We start from the raw sequence: 23,231 nt of genomic DNA, 5'->3' as shown, positions 1-23,231 counted from the left end.
CTGTTTTGTCTGTCCCAATCTGTGCATTCAGATCTCCTATAATGATTACTCTCTCTTTTTACTAGTAACTTTTTCCAAATCATCAAGAAACTGGTCTTATCCTCTTGACAGCATCCAGTTTGAGGTGCAAACACCTGTACCAAAGTTAGTTTTTCTTTCCCTAAATGTCACCATAAGACCTATCTGTGTCGGTGCGACGTAAAGCCCGTAGCAAACAAAAACTTTCCCTAAATGTACAGTCACCTTTAATATTCTCTCACTAACATACTGAATGTCAGCGACTCCTAGATCTTTACTCATGATGAAACCAACACCATTCCTCATCTCTTTGTCATTTCTTAATTTCTTCATTCTTTTCCCTCTCCATTTGGTTTCACTCAGCCCCAGTATAATTAATTTCCTCCTTTCCATGAGGTTCACTAGTTCTTCACATTTTCCTTTGAGACTAAGTAAGTTGATGGTCCCAATCAGTGTTAGTTTCCTCCAGGATTTTTGCCTTTTTGCAAGACCCTGTCTATCATTGTCCATCATCCCTGACATGAGTCTGCTCATGCTGGCATCTTAATTTAGTTTATAAATGCGTTCCGAGGTGTTTTGAAAGCAACTACAAATAAGCTCTTTTACTGGCTTGCTAGGCCTAACGTAATTGAGGATTTTCTTTTGGGGTTTACTCCCTTAGACTTTGAGGATCCCTCCTCATCCCACAAGGCAGTGGGTTCCATCTGTACTACCCCCAGAGGAATGGGTTGCCTCCTCCGCCAGCTCCACCGTACCTAATCATATTCTCCGCTTTTGCTGCCGTTGAGGTCTTCCCTCGTTACCCTGAGCTGGAACCCTGTACCAAATGTTACACACCGGGCCAGTGTGCTCTGGGACTCACATAGGCGGGGACGCCACTCCCTGGACAGGGCTGCCTCTAAGAGGGTCCCTACCTGTTATCACTGTTACAGTTATCATTCAAAATATTCCATGTGGTTAACGTAGCTATCATTTACTTAACACACTATACGAAAGCAGTTTCTTGTTTTCCACACACGTCCTGCGTCCGCTCACAATGCAACCCAAGAATAAAATGGAGGAGACTCATGCTCTACATGCCCGCTAGTACTGCTAGCACACTGCCAGAGGCGCTGTTCTCAACTGTGATGACTAGGGGGCGGATTTCTATGACCTAAAAATGTATGCATTTATGACCTAAAAAACATAAAAATATGACCTATAAAATTCAAAATATGACTTAATGAATAGCATCTACGTTTCATAGAAACACTTTTATTACGATTGCTACAGGCTGCAGTTAATTTAGAGTTAAAAAGTTTTAATTATTCAAAATCTTTAACCCAAAATCAACTAAAATGATGAATATTTCATGAACTCGTTAAGGTTACACTGCATACTCCTAGGCAAGGATGGACTCTGTGGAAGACATAAACACTACAGTTACTTTCACTCAGTTCAATCAGCTTTAATTTATACACAAAACATGTTATTTGAATGAAACATTCATACCTGATCTAGTCTCCATTATCAGAATTGTTGCAATTTATGACCACATGCATCTTAAGATTGTTGAATGAGAATCCCCTCCTGTTGTCGCTGAGTATCGTCTTGTAGCGAGAAAAACTTCTTTCGACATCGCATGATGTAATGGGAGCGTACTTGAATAGAGTTAAATTACTTGGAGAAAATTCGTGGAAATCTGCAGATGAAGGGTTTCCACAAAGAATGTCACTTATTCCACGCAGGTACACAAGTCTGCTATTTTATTCCAGTACATTTTCTAATTTTTTACACACCCTAGATGCAATTGTTCCTTTCACATGCTTTAATTCCTGTTCAATGCACTTTATAACATCCAGTGCATCGCTTAGTTCTGCACCTGAAACTTCCAGTTGCATGATTGGACCGCTTTTAATGTAGTGCTTGAAAAATAAATCTTGAGTGGTTTTTATGGAGCACGATTCTGCAGGATCAAAAGACTTCACGATCTTCTCAAGGACATGTAAGTTGTTGCAGTAGTACACTGCGGCATCAAGCCTAGTCCCCCATCGCGTTATAACTAACTGGGGAGGTAGGGGTAGTGAAGGTGCTTCTCCTTGAAATTACTGAACGCGAAGTGGAGCTTTGACAAACACTTTCTTACAGTTCGCTATTAATTTATCAACTTCAGGGTAGCTACTTGTAACTTCTTCAGCTGCCCTATGCAAGGCATGAGCAAGACATGTCACATGTATCATTTTCGGGTATAGCATTTTAAGTCCCTTGGCTGCCTTCACTATATACGGAGCAGCATCAGTTACAAATAGAAAAATGTGCTCTCTCTCTTTGCCTCGTTTGGCCACAACAGATTATTTAAATTGTCAAAGAGAACTGCAATGGTGGAATGGTTTGTCTTCTCTAGCACTTCACATGTCAGGAGGAACGTATCTCCAGACCGGTTTTCCTTCAGCGTGCCAACGATCATATTTGCTACATATCTTCCATTTACATCTGTGGTCTCGTCTATTGAAACCCATATCTTACTGTCTCCCACGCCATGCCTTATTATATCCAACATCTCTTCATAACAAGGGGTCAGATAGTCCTTCCTGAGAGCAGATTCGTTGGGAACAGGATGCTTTGTATATTTTTCAAGAAACTGTCTGAAGCTTCTGCTGTTTTCTTTAAAGGATATTAGACAAAACCATCATCTTGCAGAGATCTTGTGAAAATTGTGAACACTGTGAACTTGATGTCGGGCTTTCAAATAGCAGACGTTACCTATTTTCGAGTGCGGAATATCTAGTTACACAATTCTTATGTTTTACTGTATTACAGTGTTGTTGCACAGAGAAGCGTTTTTCAGCAGTAACTTTTACCTCACACAATTTACAGAATAATATCACTCCATCCATACTGAATATGTTTTCACCAAACTCGCGAACAAAACTTCGCAACTTCCCACAAATGGAGACTTTCGTTTTAGGCATATTGAAAGGAACTGAATGACTGAAGCTCCCTACTGACCAAGGTGATTCAGTGTGTTGAAGGTGGAAGAGGGAAGGGCGAAGGAGAGAGATAAGAACAATGCCAAATAACTGCAGAATTACCTCTGCTTCCGTGTAAACAATAGCCAGTCTCCAGGAATTGACCCAGCTAGCAAACAATAGCTCCTACCTGTTAGAAACATTCCATACACTACTTTACAATGGTTCTGCAGTAGTATATTTCAGTCTATCCTGAAAAATAATTTCTAGAGCTTATTGTGATTTTTATAAAATGAAATTCAAATGAAAATTACCAAGATATGCCGTTATAATGATATTTTGTTCAAAATATGCCATAAAACTTACGAAAGCCTAAATATGCATTTATATGCCCAATAAAACCTGTTTAATTTTGATTATCATGCTTGTAAACGTGTTGAAAATACTAGACTATAAGATATAATGTTAAGGGAAAAAATATGACTTGTCATAGAAATCTGCCCCCTAGTGATGACTAATCATTGGTCAGAATACAGAATGTTTTGATCATAACCGCGCACTTTTTCGATACTATACTATTGTCTGAACCACAATATTTAGAGAAAAAAACAACAGAACATTGGGCGTACGGTTTAAAGGGTGCACCGTACACAGAACAAAATGAGAATAAACCGTATTGTTCCAGGCAAAGCCGTACATCTGTCAACACTAGTCTCGATAGACAGTTTCGTTGGGAAGGATTCTCCAGACTCCTTTGACCTGGTGTTTTTTATTTATGCAAGCTCTGATTATTATTCTTTCAGTTTTGAGGAGCAGATCAGTCCTTTCGTTTTAATTTGGAGCAGGTTTCACAAGCGTAAGAGACTTCCGGGAGAGTTACAGTTTTGTAGTTTTGGATTCCAAGTGTTTATTGACTGGTATTCCTTATTTTTTGAAATCTATGAATGAGTTATGCCTTTGCTGGTGAGATGTAGTGTTTACAGTGCACTATGTCTTCTGGTATGGGCTATATCAAATTTGTTACTTTCATTGACCTGTCTCAGTCTCATCCTTGGCTTTGACAATATGAAAGTGACTGAGGTATGAGTGATGCTAGTAATACCATTGCTTATGCAGCCAGTCCCTGTTATGAATGGTGTGAAAATATCGCTCTTAGGGTCGGTTGGTGCTTGCATTTCAGTGGGCTTGGCAGACTGATATGTAATACCAGCAGCTGGCTCGGCGAGGAAAGCAATGGGAAACTACCTCACTCCTCATTTCCCTAGTACGCCTCTTCAGTGATGCCTAGGCTATTTATGACAGCTGTTGGCGGAGCTGCAGTGGATCAAACCAGCCTTCGGGCTGAATACCCAACAAGAGCTGTTTATTTCTGCACTTGTAATATTTCATTATTAATTTCAGGCTGAGAATTTGGTGTGGACAGCTTCTGTATCGGCAAAATCCTCCTCGGTATTCTTCAAGTTGTGGTACTAGAGTGTTTTTGATCCTGTTGTAAATTATGCAAGAATTTTTTTTTTATATTTGCCGTTCAGAAGTTTATTCCTCTGTAATTATCTCAGTTGGTTGTATCTCCTTTTTTAAATAATGGATGGATTATTTCTATGGTCCAGTGCTCCAGAATTTTCCACATTTTTACTAGATGTTAATGGAGATAGATGATCGCAAGTCCATATCTCTGCAAAGTCTAAGCCTTCATCACATGGCTTGTATTTTAAGTTTTTTAATTGTGAGTTCTACTTCATTGATGGGTGGAGGATCTATTCGATCAGGGGTGGTTAAAATGAGTGTGTTGGTGTTTACTTGAAACGTGTCTAGTAGGTCATTGCAGTTTAGAAGTTTGTTGAATACCTATGCAGGGATCTGTGCATTTTCGTCGTTACCGTGGACTAACTTTCCTGATTTATTTCTTAGCGTTAATGTTGGGTGTTAGTAATTTTTGAAGATATCTGCCAAAAGTTTTGTAATAATCTTGTGATTCTTCTTTCCTTGAAATTCCCTTCTATCCTTTGTGGGATGTTTTCAAGATGTTTATGTGTTGTTTGTATAATGACTTTATGGGCTGATGACCTCTTTTTGTTTTATTTGTTCTAAATATTATTATTATGACTTTTTGGGCTTGATGGTTGACATGGTTGCATTCATCAGTCCAGCTTTCATGATTTTTCCTGGGATTCATTGGATTTAAAACTTCTATCGATTTTATTTTAGTGGTCAATTCTTCTAGTGATTTGGTTTTGATAAATCCTTCCCCCTGTTATATTGTATTAGTAGTCCATATTTTCTATTAATGAAGTTGAGTTGAATTTTTTCCTATTTTTATTTGGAGGTTTTTCCCTCTACCGTTGGTGTTAATTTAATTGGATAGTTATAATGTAGCAATCTGACCCTGTGTCTTGTGGATTTCTTGGTGGTAAAATTTATCCATGCAGATGTGGTGTAGCTGCCATTCGCCTCTTCTGAAGTCAGGATGTTTCCAGGTTTTTAATTTGTGGAGTTTCGTTTTAAAGAATGTTGATTTTGTGAGAAGGTTGTGGTTTCTGTAAATTTCAATCAATCTTTGAGACAGTGTTTGTTTGTTTGTTTGTTTGTTTGTTTGTTTGTTTGTTTGTTTGTTCGTTCCTTTGTTCGTTAATGTCATATCTTGGTATCTTCTTTCTTGTCCCAGTTGCACATTGAAATCGCCAAGGAGAATTTTAATGTTTGATGGAGAGATATTGAATAATGTTTGATCCACGAGATCCCAGAATTTGTCTGTTTCTTCTCTGTCCTTTAGTGTGTTATTTATTTTGTTTTTATTTTTGGGAGTGTGTGCATTAATAATTGTGTAGGTCTTATTTGCAGATTTCAGAGTTAGGTTGCAAGTCTTGGGGATTGTGATTTAAATTCTATATTAGTCATTGTTGAGATTTATTAGAAATCTATTACTAAACTGTGGGCAGTTTTTCATGACTCATTTTTGGGATTCCTTTATAAAGTCAATATCTTGCATATATATAATACCATATAATCGTCATCATCATTTCCCTTAATCCAGCTGTAGCCAGGTAGGGGCAAATACGGTTCCTCTCCACTTTCTTCGGTCTTTCCACCACTCCTCATCCAACACTGTGTCCCAGTCGAGGTTTCTTTCTATAATACTGCATTGGATTGTATCCTTCCATCTCAATCGTGGTCGTCCGCAGCCTCTCCTTCCTTTCATTTCCATCACCTTTTCTGGCATTCTTTCGTCACTCATTTGCTTTACGTCCCCAAACCATCTTAGTCGGCTCTTCTCTATTCTATCATTCGTTCTTTCCACTCCAATTTCTTCCTGGATTTTCTCATTTCTTATTTTGTCTCTTCTACTCTTCTGTATCATACTCCTTAAGAACTTCATTTCAGCTGTCTGTATTCGACTCTCATCCTTCTTTGTCATTGTCCAGGTTTCTGCTCCGTAAGTTGTTCTGGGTACGTAATACATCTTGTACATAGTCTCCTTTGCTTCCATTGGCACATCTTTGTCCCATAACATGTTTCTTACACTATGATAGAAACAGCTTCCAGCTTGAATCCTCTTACTAATCTCAGCATCCAGTCGAGCATTCTCATTAATTCACTCCCCAGGAATTTGAACACCTCCACTACTTCCAGGGGCTTATCTGCAAGTCTAATCTGACCTTTCCCTTCTTTCTCCCCTCTAGCCATAACAAGAGTTTTACTCTTTTTTACACTTATTTTCAGTCCAAATTCTTTGATTTTCCCACTCACCACATCTAACTATTCCTGAACCTTCATGTCCTCTTCTCCTCAAATCACAATATCATCTGCAAATAACATGATTTTCATTTCTCTTCCTCCATATGTTGCTTTTGCTGTTCTCATGCCATCATCCATTACTATTGTAAACAGGATTGGCGACAGAACACTTCCCTGTCTCAGCCCACTAGTTATTTTGAACCAACTTGTTCTGCCAACTTGCGCTTGCATGCAACAACAACATTCCTTGTACATTGCCATGATCATTTTTATTAATTCCTGTCCATTTCCTTTTTGCACCAGACTGTCCCAAACTTTAGTCCTGGGTACACTGTCATATGCCTTTTCAGTGTCAATGAATGTCATCACCATATCATTCCCGTACTCTCATTACTTTTCCATTAGTTGTCTCATAATGAAAATGGGCTCTGTTGTTGACCTTCCACTTCTGAAACCAAACTGATTTTCCTGTATCTGATTTTCAACCCTCAACCTTATCCTACTTTCCAGTATCCTCTCCATTATCTTAGCAACATGGGATATTAGAGTAATTCCCCTGTAGTTCTTCAATACTTTCTTATCGCCTTTCTTGAAAATATATCATTCCCGTACTCCCACTGCTTTTCCATTAGTTGTCGTATAATGAAAATATCTCATAATATCACTGCAAATTTCAAATTTCTTTGAAATCATATATGAAAAGACTAGGTAAACAATTGACAGAGAACCTGCCACCTGGACAACAGCCCTAAATGCACATCAGTGGTGATTGATAGTGATTGATGCAAACAAAAATTTAAAAAAAAAAAAAAAAAAAAGCAAGTTTGTTGGTCTTTCATAAACTGTTTTTACCCAACCCTGATTGCAACCAAGTGAGTTGGCTATGCGGTTTGGGTCATGTAGCTGTGGGCTTGCATTCAGGAGATGGTTGAATCGAGCTCTTCTGTTGGCAGCCCTGAAGATGGTTTCTATGGTTTCCCATTTTTACACCAGGAAATGATGGGTCTGTACCTTAAGGCCATGGTGACTTCCTTCCCTGTCCTATCCCATCATCTCCATAAGACTGCTATGCCTGTGCGACGTGAAATAAATAAAAAAAAGAAATATAATAAATTGCATTACTATTTGTGTATCCTAAATCCTTATTAAAACATCTTAGCTTATAATATAAACATTCATGTCATTCCTTACTTCAGCAGTTGGTATGAAGACTTAGTGTAAAGCTCTTACTAATGTTGTCATAGGTATGTACTGCCAAATCACATGTTGCTGCAGATTGCAGAGTTGTTGCCCAGAGAAATGCAGGGAATTCTGGCATGTTGTAATCCGATACCACCTCTTGTACGTCAGAACCTTGTTGCACTGCACCAGATAGTTCTTAAGGCAAGAGAGCAGTCCTTGGTCAAGGTAAGTCAAATTAACATTGTATTTTACATTGCTTATAAAATTTTCTTTTCATAATGAAAAAACATTTGGTTACAAAATACCACTAATCCATCAAGTACAAACTATTAATGAAACTGTTTATTTTTGGTATATTTGGTACATTTACACAGTCTGTCAAATTCCCTTCTCATCTGTATGGCTTTGTGGATGTATCTAGTAATTGCTTCAAAGGCACACTCTTGCATTCATGAATTCTGAATAGGTATGAAATAGAGATGCACACTCTACACACAATACCAGTTTTAGTGTTGTCATCATCCTTTGTTTTCCACGCAGTTAACCCCTCAGCATTGCAGCCATGTAAATAGCTTCCTACCCCGCGGCCGGATGAGATTTCAACTACGCGCGACTGAAATACATCGATTCACTTAAAGCATTACTGCAAGTATAAGAGTAGCCCGATTTTCATGAAATTTGGAATTACTTATGACAGAACTATGTACATGCAGATAAGTACATAATTGTTTCACATTTCCTTAGTAATTTAGTTCCGTGTGATAGAGTTCGAAGCACTCTTTGAGACAGGGACTCAAGTCACACTCCTGGCAGCAGTACACTGACGTCTTCTTTTCGCCGTGTTTTGAACACAGGATACAATGTCCCTCAGGTTTGGATTTCCAACTCTTGGGTGCTAATTTCCTGATAAAATATCTTTCCCGCAACCTTGGAACTGTATTATCTGATGCGCGCCGGCCTTGAATATTTCGTTCCCATCCCAAGCGAGCGTATTTTGTAAACAAACCTTTCAGCAGCTGAACCCGATAAGGTAATTGCTCAATATTTATCTCTGTGACATGTGTGAGTATTATTAGAGAATTTAGCAATCAGAATTCACTGTTGAAAACTTCTCTCTGACCTGTATAATTATCTATAGTCTCTTACACGAAATTTCCAAGTACTCTTTCCTCCCATCGTCACTTTCATCATTTACCACTGCTACATCATCTATTTCATTATCACTCCTGCTCATACTGTCACTACTACTTCCGACTAAACTTTCATCTGAATTATACAATATTTCAAGCACGTTACTGTCAGTCATACCACGGCTGAGCGCGGCGCGTCACACGGACTGACGAAGCTGCAGCGAGACCGAAAGCAACAGGATGAAACTGAATGAGGGGAATAACATTTATGACGAAACAAACCAACTCGATACATATTTCAGATAAAAGGTCGAGACAACGTCTTTCAAACGAGATATATACCATGAACAGCTGGTTCTCGCATCGTATGACAGAAAGCAGCACTAACTGATGCCTACACAGAGCGCTCGTGGAGAGTTATGAAAATATTACAAGCTGAGAAATAAAGACAAATATAATAAATAAACCGCACTCCCAATGTACAAATAGAGCAAAGAACATCACACGAAATGACAAACTGCTCAGATCATCAATTCTTTATTTTATTCTGTGGGAAAGAATGAAGCAAACAGACTTTAAAAAGCAAGAGATTAGTGTTCAGACTTATTTGACAAATAATTATCCTTGCAAAAACAACTACATTATAACGATTTTTCAATTCTTATTTACAACAATGATAAACCCGAAAATGTCTTCTTGGAAACAAAACAATTTGCATATCAGTAACTCCAAAACTCTTTGCGCTATAGCCGCAAATGTGAAACCGTGCATGGGTCTATACCACGTATAGAGGTCGGCGGCTACGGAAGAAAAGAGGGTCTATACCACGTATAGAGGTCGGCGCTGAGGGGTTAATTGGCTTTACGTTGCATCAACACACACAGGTCTTGTGGTGGTGATGGGATAGGAAAGGGCTAGGACTGGGAAGGAAGTGGCAATAGCCTTAATTAAGGTACTGCCCCAGCATTTGCCTGGTGTAAATAGGGAACCACACAACACCATCGTCATGGCTGCCAACAGTAGGGTTTGAATTATCTACTGAATCCAAGCTCACCATTGCACGCCCATTACTGCATGGCAAACTCACTCGGTATTATTATTAATTCAACTTCTGCCATAAGAAGGCTACAAGGATAAAGTATGTCGATGACGAAATATTATGTCTTCAGAGTCATTGGTTAATTTGCTAGAATGTATCAGATAGAAAAGATAGCAAGAGCACAAGACTCGGAAATAAATTTGGAAATATAGTATGATGTACAGCTCATCAAATACTATGTATATGATTGTGGAGTATGGTTATTGAACCTTGTATTGCAGAGATGCCATGAAGTCATGTCTGGTTGAGACCAAGAGAATCCCACAGCTGTACGAGAAATTTAGGAATTGTGCCTTGAGCACTAATTGTGAGTCCATCAACGGAGATGTTGTCTATGTGATATTTGCTTTTTCATTATTGTTATTATTATTATTATTATTATTATTATTATTATTGTTGTTGTTGTTGTTGTTGTTGTTGTTGTTGTTGTTGTTGTCATGCCTGGGATTTCTGTGTAAATACATACCGTATTTCTCTGAATCCAAGATGACCCTGAATGCAAGACGACTCCCACTTTTTCCTTTAAAAAAATTAAATCGGGCTTAGGCGAATGGAGGAGGATAGATTTACCTGGGAGAATAATGGACTCTGTTATGTAGGGTAAGAGAAGTAGGGGGAGACCAAGGCGACTATGTTTAGGCTCAGTTTCTAATGATTTAAAGATAAGAGGTATAGAACTAAATGAGGCCACAACACTAGTTGCAAATAGAGAATTGTGGCGACATTTAGTATATTCACAGAGGCTTGCAGACTGAACGCTGAAAGGCATAACGATCTATAATGATAATGTATGTATGTAGAAAGTGCTTTGTGAAATCATAGTTTTATTTATACCAGTCATGAATTTCAACTTTAATTTGATAATAAAATAAACATACGCAAGTATCATGCAAATCGTACCTACTTCCCAGATCATTTTTATTAGAGGTATCTGATAGTGCCTTTGAAAGTTCAGGCAATTCCTATTCACGAGACCGCCTTCGTATCGCATCTCGTGTTATAGTCATTCTAACCTTCCATTTTTCGCACACATACCTCACAATTTCATGTTCGATTTCTTTAAAGTGTCCTTGTTGCAGGCCACTGAATGCCTTACTTGTACAGTGCCCGTTTTCAGACTATCTTTGTCTTCACATCAACGCCGAACTTTGTCTGTTCCTGCAGTTGCACAATTATTCTTTATTTTTATGTGTTTAATGATCATTAATTTAAAATTGGTATCATAATATCAAAGTGAACCTTTTGAAAATTTGCCGGCAATGCTTATTTTTATGTGTCTCTACAAAGTGACGATCCATCACAAAAGTATTGTTGTTGTCTATAAAACTCTTACTAAGCATCGGGTACAACCAGCTGCTGCTAGACGCTCATCTTGCTAGCCAGCTTCGGTCGGCTTCAGTCGCTAGCGATGTAGTGTGACTGTGGTCTAATAAAGACGCGAACATTGAAGGACAATGAATTTAGTGCACTTGATATGACCATTCCGCCCTTGCGTTTTTCGCGCACATACCTCACCATTTCATCTTCGACTTCTGTAAAGCATCCTTGTTGCAGGCCACTGAATGAATTTTTTGTACAGCACGCATTTTTTAAGCTAACTTTGGCTTCACGCTAATGCCGAACATTGGCTTTAGTTATTCCACATTTTGTTGTGGCTACACGATTATTCTTCATTTTCATGTGTTTAATAACCATTCACTAATTTTGGCATCGTAATATCGACAAGAAGCCTTTGAAAATTTGCCGTCAATACCTGTTCTACATATGTCTACAATATGACGATCCATTGCGAAAATATTTCTGCTGTCTATAAAACGGTTACTTTTACTAAGCGTCAGGTAAATAGACACGTTATAACTCTGTCACTGAGTAACTGTGGCCTTTCTAAGAATTCTATGGGTTGCATCCTTGCTATTCCAATTCAAATGACATTTCCTGCACAGCTGGGGCTCGTAAATACATTATGGTCAATCTTGCAATTAGCTCAAGAGAGTATGCCTAATGTTTTGATGCCATTCTGTGGATTTGAGAAACGTTTTTGTAGATACTAGTAGAATGTCATTCTACAATCGACTGCTGCAACTAACGATGTAAAGTAAAGATGCGGACGTTGAAGGTCGAGTTTTGTGCGTGCGCGTGCGGGGGTGAAGGGAAGCAGCGTTGTTACTGTGGTAGTTCCTAGTGGTGCTCATTACTGTTACGTCGCGAATGCAAGACAACCCTTGATTTTTCACATAAAATTCTGAGAAGAAACAGTCGTCTTGAATTTGGAGAAATATGATTTCTTTTTTTTTTCATTAGCTGAATTTAAAATTTTATAATATGTTTACGAATTAGAATATTTGGAGTGGTTAAAACAATATTTTTTATTTTCTATAGTTGTCCTTATTTCCAGGTATAGTACACTAGAGTCCTGTTAATCCGAAAGTCCGGTTAATCCGAACTGAAGTATTAATTTTTTTTTTTAATTCTCCTTATTGAAATGAAAGAACATATTATAGAATGAAGATTTCCTTGCATTTTACTAGTCATATTTTACTAGAATAAATTAATGTAAACATAATTACACATCATAAACCATCAATCACCATTTATCTTTACAAAATCTGTTAGTTTCTTTTGCCGTAGTGATTGGAACCTACTCGAAGATGCAGTGTTAAACCAGCGTCTCATAAACATCACATCAGTGGGCGTAGCAGCGGAGTGTTGCTCGACGTAGCATACGGCAAGTTCTAAGGCAGCCGCGGCATCTGAATGTGACACTAGTTGTTCATTGTGGTCTTCTTCGTCATCACTCTGTTCCTCATCAACTCCAGATTCTTTCTCCACCATAGCTACAATTCCTTGGTTTGTTTGTAATTGATGACAGTCAGCTTCCATCCACTCGCTAATGTCATTTTCACTGTCATTTCCTCGTCTACGGGTTCTTAAATACCCTACTGTAATTTTGTATTTTGTTAATGTAACTGCTAAAGAATGGACATTTCAAATTACAGTATGTACTGTATTGTTGAAACTATTTTCCACAGACAGTTGAGGCGCTGGCCTTCTGACCCCAACTTGGAAGGTTATATCCTGGCTCAGTCCGGTGGTATCTAAAGGTGCTCAAATACATCAGCCTCGTGTAAGTAGATTCACTGGCACATAAAAGAACTCCTGCGGGAGAAAATCCCAGCACCTAGGCGTCTCCGGAAACCGTAAAAGTAGTTAGCGGGACGTAAAAGCAATAACATTATTATTAGAAAATATTTTCCGGTTAATCCAAAAATTTCGTAATCCGAACAGGCTCCGGTCCCAATTAGTTCGGATTAATGAGACTCTACTGTACTTTTATTTTTTATTTGAGGAAAACTCTCATGTATTTACATAATTTAAGTGTGTTCCATATTTTAAAGTTTCAGTGTTATTCTTGTTAGAAAACCTTTTTTAAAATTTATTTTACTAGCTTCAGTATTTCAAAGCTGCAATCTCGTATTTCTGTAAAATATAGAAAGCAAGTTCTTCTCCATGCACATTATTTTCTTTCTTGTTGGCCTGTGCATTTTCGCTCAACTCTATGTGATCCATATCAAATAGATTAAACTCCTGTGGCTTTCATGTTTAAGCAATAATTCTTTTACTGTACTCTTTCCATTTGAGAATTTGATACAGTACAGATATTCACGATGCACAGGTCGCCTACAGGTGTTAAATTAACCCATTCCATTACAATGACGGGTACAGCCGTCAAGAGTTCCACATGCAATGACGGGTACAACCGACGCTGTGTACTCAAGTCGGAAATATGTCTGTCTGACTACCAATTTCTTTTGATTGTGATGTTGTACTTTAGAATTACGTTCCTAGATAGTTCTAGCTTGTTTACATGTCAATGCTATTATCTGTAGGCCATTTTGCCATTGTTTATTTTGCTTCAAAAGTTGGTCATCTCGTTCATGAAATGAATGCTACCACGGAGCAAGATGTCGTGTAAACATCGCGAGGAGGAACAGGAAAGAATTCTGCAATTTCTTCTTGATAGTGGTGATGAAGATAACTCAGAATTATCTGATAGTAGTTTTAGCAGTGATAGTGCGTCTGAGAACTGTGACTCCGCTCGTGAAAGTGATAGTGAGGATGAAGAAAACTTCGTACATAACCTTACCACATCGAACAATTGAAAATGGAGTTTGGCCAGTAATGTTCCGAAAGGCAATGCGTTTGCAGTTGTTGGGGAGCTAAATACTATAGTTAGGAGGCTTCTGTGTGATAATGCTACAGAATATGACGCTGTGAGTCAGTTCCTTACTGACACTTTTTGGGAGGGAATTTGCAAGGAAACCAATGCCTATGCAAATAAAATTCTGGAAGATGTCACCCTTCCTGATTACGCCACTGTAGGAGGTCCATCTTGAGGTAGCACTTCAATGAGGCTACAGGGAAGGCATTGGGATCATTTTCCAGAAAAGATTGTTCTTACAGCAAGTAAATCAACCCCATCAAGGAGATGTAAAGTCTGTTTTGAGCATGGAATCCGGAAGGAATCTTTCTTTGAGTGCAACAAATGCAAAGTTGCCCTCCATGTGGATGGATGTTTCAAGGTGTACCGTACCTTAAAAGACTTCAGTTAATTGTAGTAAGTTAAACTCTAACCCAAAATGTTGTTAGTTTAATACAGTATGCTTTTGTAACCATTTTAGCATCCATAACACAAAATGTAGAAAAAATATTTGCATTCCAAGGTACATTTCTCAAGGAAAATATCTGCATGGCAATGGGTTAAAAGACCTGCACCTGACAAGCCGAACATGTCCCCAGACACTCCCAGCATTAAAAGCCATGCGCCATTTCATTTCTTTACAGTACTTTGCACCATTTTTTTATTTATTTTAAATAGTCCATATTTTACTCCACATTTTGAACATTTTTAACACATTATGTATTTTCATATTTTGCCTTCTTTTACATAGAAATCCTAGCCCTAATTATTTTCATCATTCACTTGTCAGATCCTTCCATAAAACAAATAAGCAAAAAAAAAAAAAAAAAAAAAGAAACAAGATATCCTAAAATGTTTAATATTGTTTCACCTAATTGCTGCCCACTCCATAGTGTAACAGCTAGCACTATTAGCTGTTATCCTTGGTGGCCCAGCTTCACTATCTGGTGCTGCCTGAAATTTAAGATTGGCAAGAAGGCTGGTATACGGTTAAAAAGATACATGCAGCTCACCTCCATTGCGAATGTGCCTGAAAAGAACTGCTCCTCCATAATGGAATACGACGACACAAGTTTACTTTCACCTAATTGCTCAGAAACCTCAACTAAATTCTTTCATTTTGTGAACCATATTGTTGTAGAGCTCTTTATTCAGTTGTATTATTTTATGGAGAAAAGTTTGAAATATAAAAATTCCTATAAATTGTGTCAAGCTTTGTATGGTAATTGAATCTCATAACATTCTGAAACATGTGAGTACTCACTTGTTATCCCTATTAGATTCTGTCACACCGCACTCTTGAGGTGGAGGGACTAAGCACTACCACCTTGCCTTCTCGCTGCTATTAAAGTCTGGGTGTCCACCCAGTCCGTGTCGTTCCATCTTGAAAAGGACTATAACGTCAACATATTTACTATGTCAACACGGCCTAATACCCTGGAGATCAAAGGTTGTCTGTTAACATCAGCCATAAAAACCTCTACCATTATATTTGTTGTAATTGTTTTAAATTCATAGACCTAGAGTTCTATACTAGCAAATTTATTCAGTACTGTCTACATTTTTTGTTTTATCTTTTTTCACATAGAGTATCTGGAGTGATAACCCATATTGTCAATTTGTATCCTATTCTCACTTTATCTGGAGTTTTTTTAAAATGTATTTATTTATTTATTTATTTATTTATTTACTTTTCCTTCAGGCTGTCATTGAGGAAGAAACTAGGATTCGTCCTGCTGCACAGTCATGGACCAAGATTGATCTGGAGAGTCCACTGCATTGCCCCCATGATCTGACCAAAAAAGAAGATTTTCGTGATGACCTTCCAACGCTCTTAAATTCTCCAAATAAAGGCCTGACCTTGAAAACTAGTGCCGCAAAGTTAGCAAATAGCAACCCACACATCACAGCCTTCGAGCTGTCTTCATCGACCTCAGAATCTGAGGTACACTGGACGTCATATCATATATTTTAGAAAATCTGAAGAAATGTTGAACTGCATTGTTGTCAGTTGCATTTCATCAAACTGCATGTCTTCTTTATCTGGATTTTATTAATTCAAATTGCATGTGTTAATTTTATAGGAATAAAAAGGATACTTAGATTTAAAGATTGGGCGTGGTCTTCCTCATGTTGATAGTGTGGCATTTAGGAGTAAATAGTAGAAATTTATTTAAGCGCACTAAAATATTTTTTTGTTTTTTTTTTTACATATACAAAATTTATATGTGCCTCATAGGTGAAGAAAGCAGTTATGTAATGAAAGTTAAATACATTGTGCGTGACTATAGCACAGAGAAATTGAATGTCCAGTATGGTGGACACCCTCTTAATCGGTTTGCTCAGGATCAGACCCTTGGTTGGATAACAAAATGGCTCATTAAACCAACAATATTAAAATAAAGGGCCTATTTAGCAATTTATTGTACTAAATAATATGTTGAAACATACTAGGCTTGTAAACGACTAAAAATGGCATCCACTATTGTAAGTGATAAGCTGTATGAAATATGTTGCATCCTGTTTGCAAGCGGTACGGGGTGGGAGGCAGTGCTGGTGCTCACAAACATGGGAAACCAAAAGCAACATTATTCCCTGAATCAACTGGTTAAGAGGGCATCCACTGTATATAATGGGTGGTCAGTGAAGTAGATATTTTGAAAGATGATTTTAATTGATGTCTGTATTTTGATTTTAAGATAATTTCTACCGTTTCTTTATAAATCTGCATCATTGATTTGCTTTTTCCCTACTTTTCTCGGTACCAGGTTAATATCTAGACATGTTCTAGGCATGTTTTTTAGTAATATTGGTATGATGAGAAACTCCAAGCACAGAACAAAATGAAATATTTTACTGTCCCTGCTAATGTTATCTACTGAGAAATTGTTGAATCTTTCGGTAGTGATCATTATTTAAAGGAGCATAACGACGAGATTGTCAGTTCCTTGTAACATTTAATGCAATTATAACCATGGCCATAATCTCACGCACAGGTTTTTACCATGATCTTCTGTCTGAAGCTTGTTGTTCAGATCTTCGTACTTCCTGAAGATCCCAAGTTAGTTTGTTGGTGAATGTCTGAAATAAGTCTGCCCATAGGTCTTTTTTTCATCTTGTAATCCACTTAGAGCTTAGTTTATTATGTCCTTGTTCCTGTAAAAAATGACCAAACCATCATGTATACTTGGAGGTGCATTTACATCTAGTTTATTGTGTATTTGAGTATTCAGCCTGGAGGCTGGTTTGATCCTCAACAACTCTGCCATCAGCTGGCGTAGATGACTCTAGGTTTCACTGAAGAGGCATTCTTGGGAGATAAGAAGTGAGGTAGTTTCCCATTGCTTTTCTCACTGCACTAGATGTTGCTATTATAGGCTATATCAGTCTGCCAAGCCCTTTGAAATGCACGCACCAACCAATCCTATGAGCAAGATTTTCACACTAGGGACTGGCTACATATGGAATGGCATTACTGGCATCACTCGTACCCCTCAAGTCACTTTCATAGAATCAAAGCCAAGGACGAGACTGAGACAGGTCAGCGAGTGTAACAGTGGTCTAATGTGATGTTTTCTTTCAATTTTACAGATTTTGTTTTCATTAACTGGGTCCATGTTCTTGCATACGGCGTTATTTTCAAAAGTAATCAGAGCTGGACAATTTTCATTGCTCACTCATCACCCAGTTTTCCACACCATAATGAAGTGCAGTAAAAACCTTGTTAATTCAAAGTCGTTGGGATGCAAAAATCGGACTTCGAATTACGTGATTTCTAATTAACCGCCGCTTACTCAAAATTCAGAAATGCCAACCCCTGCGGCATCACAAAATATTCTAAGATCCTTTATAGCATCACTTTGATTCACAGTTAAACCTTTCAAATACCGTGGGGGAAAAAAATTCCTAAATATATTCAACCAGGTGCATTTATTGAAATATTGCTCTTGGATAATGTCATACACCCGAGAAAAATTAAACACGATTCAAAGACAAAGAGTACGGTAATCTACTGTATATGCACGACGCAGTTTAAGTAAATAGGTTATAACCTACTGATTTAAGTGCAGTATAAAGCACTTGCACAGGGAAGCCAACAAGGCTGTCCAAATTGGAAACACGTGACACCGACGAAACAAACTTTTAAAAACCCAGACATATATTTAACACAAATATCAAGAATAATCAGTAACTTTGTACAGTACCTGAATAGTTCACAAATGTTTAATGGTTGTGTGTGTGTGTGTGTGTGTGTGTGTGTGTGTGTGTGTGTGTGTGTGTGTGTGTGTGTGTGTGTGTGTGTGTGTGTGTGTGTGTGTGTGTGTGTGTGTGTGTGTGTGTGTGTGTGTGTGTGTGTGTGTGTGTGTGTGTGTGTGTGTGTGTGTGTGTGTGTGTGTGTGTGTGTGCGCGTGCGCGTGCGCGTGCGCGCGTGCGCGCGCGCGCGCCACACATTAGGCTTATTGGTTTTAAAGAAAGAATGTATGAGAGGTTGCTTCATCTTTTTTTTTTTTTTTTTAATTTATAAACACTAGCTATGTAGGGCCATAGCCTTAATTGTAGCATCGTGAGTATCACTTGCACTTTTCACAGAATCCAACACGGCTAGAGCAGCAAGTACATCATTATTTGACAAAATATTTGCCGCCTGCACCGTATTTTCCTCGTGTTCAACATTAGCTGTAGCTGCATCTCCCTCTGGCGTCACGTGATCACAGCTGATCATTATGGCGGGATCCCGCTCTTCTGAAGTAGTCTCCAAATGGTCTGTGGCATGTATTCGGAGAAAGTCATACCGACATCGGACTTTTGCCGTAACTCCTCCCATTCATCTTCATTGTCATCTTCTTCTCCTTTTTCTACTTCATTTAACGAACCAAAACCACACTTGACGAAGCAGTTCTTGATTGTCGATGAAGGAATAGCGTCCCAGGCAACTGTCACACTTCACATTGCATCAGTCACGTTCCACTTGCGTATTTCTCCCGCCGGAATATTTCTAGCAACTTTCCGGAGAAAGTAACACACCAGTCGCTTTCTGTAGGCATGTTTCACAGATTAAATTATGCCTCGATCTAGGGGCTGCAAGTAGCTTGTGATGTTGGCCAGCAGAAAAAGAAGACGCACATGTTTTAAAATTAAATTATGTTTGTGTACAGCGCTCTGATCCAACAACAGAAGTATTTTTCTGTCCTGGTATTCCTTTTTGTGCTCAAGGCATATCGGCCACTCCTCAAAAATTTTGCCTGTCATCCAGGAATTTTTAGATGACTTATATTTGCACGGAAAGAGCTTGATGCCCTTAAAATATCGTGGCTTCTCAAACTTGCCCATGACGAGGGGAGGACGTCTCTTGTTTCCGTCCGCATTGCAACACAGAAGGACTGTGACCCTATCCTTGTAAGAATTCCCGCCATGGCACTTCTCTCCCTTAAAACCATAAGTCCATTTGGGCTTGACATTAAAAAACAATGCATTCTCATGGGCATTGAAGATATTGTTCGGTGCATACGAATTGATTATGTGAGCCACGCTTTCTCGCCAATTGTCTGATGCTTAGCCATCTCGCAACACAAAAAATTCAACACACGTGTCCTAAACTAAAATACTGTAACAATAAACTAAAACACAGTCTTAATAAAATATAACAACTTTGAAGTTTATAACTGCACACTAAAACTTTAAGTAAAATGAGTAACTACAAAAATACAAAAGAACTATGATTTCACTAGAACTTGGCAACTCTGAAGCACGCTGTAGACACACCAAAGTCAAAGTGAAAGTGCGGAAAGATACACGTTCCCGAAGACGCGTTCTATCGTGACGCAGAGAATTTTTTATTCAAATTACGCCGTAAAATATTATTTTTAACATAATGAAGGACAATTTCGAATTAGAAGTCTGAATTTCAATACTAGGACTGACGTTCTTTGAATTACAAATTATCCGTATTTCGAATTAACCAATTTAAATCACATGCAAAACCATACATCGTGTTTCCAGGAACGAGAGATTCTTTGAATTAGGTGGCATTTTGAATGAACCAATTTTGAATAATCGAGGTTCTACTGTAGTGTTATAATAATTGTGTTGTAAATACTGAATGTTGTGATTCTAGACAGCCTAACAATTCGGAGTTTGGAAAGTATTTTTTTGTACACGTTTGTAATTATTTTTTCTTCTTGTGAAACAAGTCCATTCATTTTCAGTCCTATTTGTTTCTAATTTTAGACTAAATTTTGTACACGAATTGCATTCGTTACTCACAGTAGCACAGGTGTTCATTACAGTAGAACCACCTCGACGATACCTTCCCGGAAACTACGTATTCCCATATTATTTGTTCAAATTATGTGGTCCCGCGAGCATCCTAAATAAATCACGTTGTAAAAATCCTACATTATCCGTTCCTCGAAGAAACGATTTCCCGGATCAACCCTCTAAAAATGTCAGTCCCATCAACGCTAAATTCTCGATCACACATTCTTCAAGAAACTGTATCTCTCAAAAGGATGGCTACGGAATACTTACGGATCTTGGTGTTAATGTCCCATCATTGCGGTACTGTCATTTGAGGAAGTACTGTACTGTACTGGAAAAGTGATCAGCGTTGAACTTGCATAAGGGACCATCTTAGCATCGCATTGGTATTGTTTAGAGAATCCTCGGAGATCATAAAGCAGAGTGTTCACAACAATTGGAAGGAGACACAGTGCATTTCGATAGCTCAGCTTGAAGACGGAACGAGTTTCGTCAAATGTTCATACTTGCAAAATGACTACATTAAGTCCAGAGTTACATGTTTTTTTGAGTGTATCGCCGAACAGGTTTATGGCACTTCCCTCAGGGCACTGTATAGTCACTGGGCTTTCAGGCAGGAATCGAAACTGCTCCTTAAGTAACACAAATTTAGTATTTTATTATTATCGGATACGATTATGTTGCAAGTGATAAATAATATTATGGTTCCGTTGCAAGTGATAAATAATATTATGGTTCCGTATTGAAGAACCTCGAACCTCGACTTGTAGGATGCTAATTAATTTATTATTTAACCACCTATTCAATACATTAAAATTTTTATACAATTAGGAATTGATCGTTGTTACCTTAAGAGTCTGAGGCATGTTTCACCTTTCATAGATGGCATCATCAGTCACTGTACCTCCTCAAGATTAAATCAGGCACCTGATGTAAAATTAAAGTATAATTACTAAGATCTGAAATTAACATTTTTACAATAGGAGCAGTCTAAGGAAAAGAATAAAATATTCGGTATTAATGTGTATAACAACAAGATCAGCCGTTGACTGTTGATTACTAGTTGTGTAAGTAACATAGTGCTTAGTAAAAGTGGTCTGATTTGAAAATTTAAATATTGCATTATTTGGAATGTTAGGAAAAATGTACCAGCAATTTGAGAGAATGTTAAATGATACTTTACTCAGAAGTAAAGTCGTAATATTGGAAAAACTATCTGGTTGAAGTCTTAGGTTGGAGAATTATGGCTTGCAATAAGTAATTGGTGATTTAACTTGGCGTAAAAGGAAAAGGAATACATATTGGGTATTAACCCCTTAACTGGGTATGACGTCTTTAGACGTTTTCGCGCTGGGCTTCTACAGTGGGTATGACGGCATTAGTCGATCGTAAAGTTTATCGCGTATTTATCTTGAGTGTGAAGGCATATGGCGTTGCCATGGATTTTCTATCGCATTAGTTGATATGTTTTCCACGAGATCACGCTGTGTATTGTTTTTCAGAGCTGTCACAGTTTCCTGAAATATATTTGTTTTGGCGCCTTGCACGAAGTTCCCGCGCAGCCATTTATGTCGCGAAGCATGGCTTCCAAACGTAAAGTAGATCGGCTTGATTGTGCGTGTATCGCGACAGTTTTAGAAATGGAGATTGATCATGAGGTATCTTCTTTATCTGATGATCATGAGTGGATTCATACTGATGAAGAGGACAGTGAAAGTGATCCTGAGAGTGAAAGTGAAGTTGTTCCAGACGAACCAAATGACGCAGATGACGTTCAAAATGTAACTCAGCCAGCTCACTTTGTTCTGAATGGAGCCACAAGACCAAGGTTTGCTTTTACAGGTGTCAATAAGATAAATATAGATTTTAGTGACATGCACAATATCGCAGAATACTTCACCGCGTTCGTAGGTGATGATATATTCCACTTATTAGCTGACTACCTTTATCGCGTATTTATCTTGATGGTGAAGGTATATGGCGTTGCCATGGAATCTGTCGCAGTAGTTGATATGTTTTCCACGAGATCACACTATGTATTATTTTTTCAGAGCTGTCACCGTTTCCTGAAATATATTTGTTTTGGCGCCTTGCACGAAGTTCACGCGCGGCCGTTTATGTCCCGAAGCATGGCTTCCAAACGCAAAGTAGATCGGCTTGATTGTGCGGGTATTTCTACAGTTTCATAATGTTAGTATCACGTTATTGAAGAATAATAATTACTATAGTATTAGATTAAACGGCCGGCCACGTGGTGTAGGGGTAGCGTGCCTGCCTCTCACCCGGAGGCCCCGGGTTCAATTTCCGGGCCAGGTCAGGGATATTTCTCTCGATCTGAAGGCTGGTTCGAGGGCCAATCAGCCTACGTGATTAGAATTGAGGAGCTATCTGACGGTCAGATGGCGGCCCCGGTCTCGAAGCCCAGAATAACGACCGAGAGGATGCGTCGTGCTGACCACACGGCCCCTCATAATCTGCAGGCCTTCGGGCTGAGCAGAGGCCGCTGGGCAGGCCAAAGCTATTTCAAGGGCGTAAGTGCCTTGGGGTATTAGATTAAAGTAATTGCGTACACCTTTATGAAGGAAATATTTAAATATCACGAAGAGGGGAAAAAGTACTCAGGACAGGTTACGCATGTGGAGAATTTAGTACCCAGTTAAGGG

General features: G+C 38.4%; 1 protein-coding gene across 1 annotated transcript in view; it reads left to right on the top strand.

Moving 5' to 3' along the window:
• The window catches only part of Rrp6 (exosome component Rrp6), a 189,046-nt gene that overhangs the window by 111,875 nt on the left and 53,940 nt on the right, over positions 1-23,231 (top strand). Inside the window, exons 11-12 of the mRNA XM_067149157.2 lie at positions 7,946-8,108; positions 16,013-16,255. Of these exons, the coding sequence (XP_067005258.2) occupies positions 7,946-8,108; positions 16,013-16,255 (406 nt within the window). The remainder of the gene's footprint in view (positions 1-7,945; positions 8,109-16,012; positions 16,256-23,231) is intronic.

This window comes from Anabrus simplex, chromosome 6 (genome assembly GCF_040414725.1).
Source record: "Anabrus simplex isolate iqAnaSimp1 chromosome 6, ASM4041472v1, whole genome shotgun sequence".
Taxonomy (NCBI): Eukaryota; Metazoa; Arthropoda; class Insecta; order Orthoptera; family Tettigoniidae; genus Anabrus; species Anabrus simplex.
The sequence above is the reverse complement of the archived record's forward strand: the minus strand, read 5'-3'. Positions and strand labels throughout refer to the sequence as shown.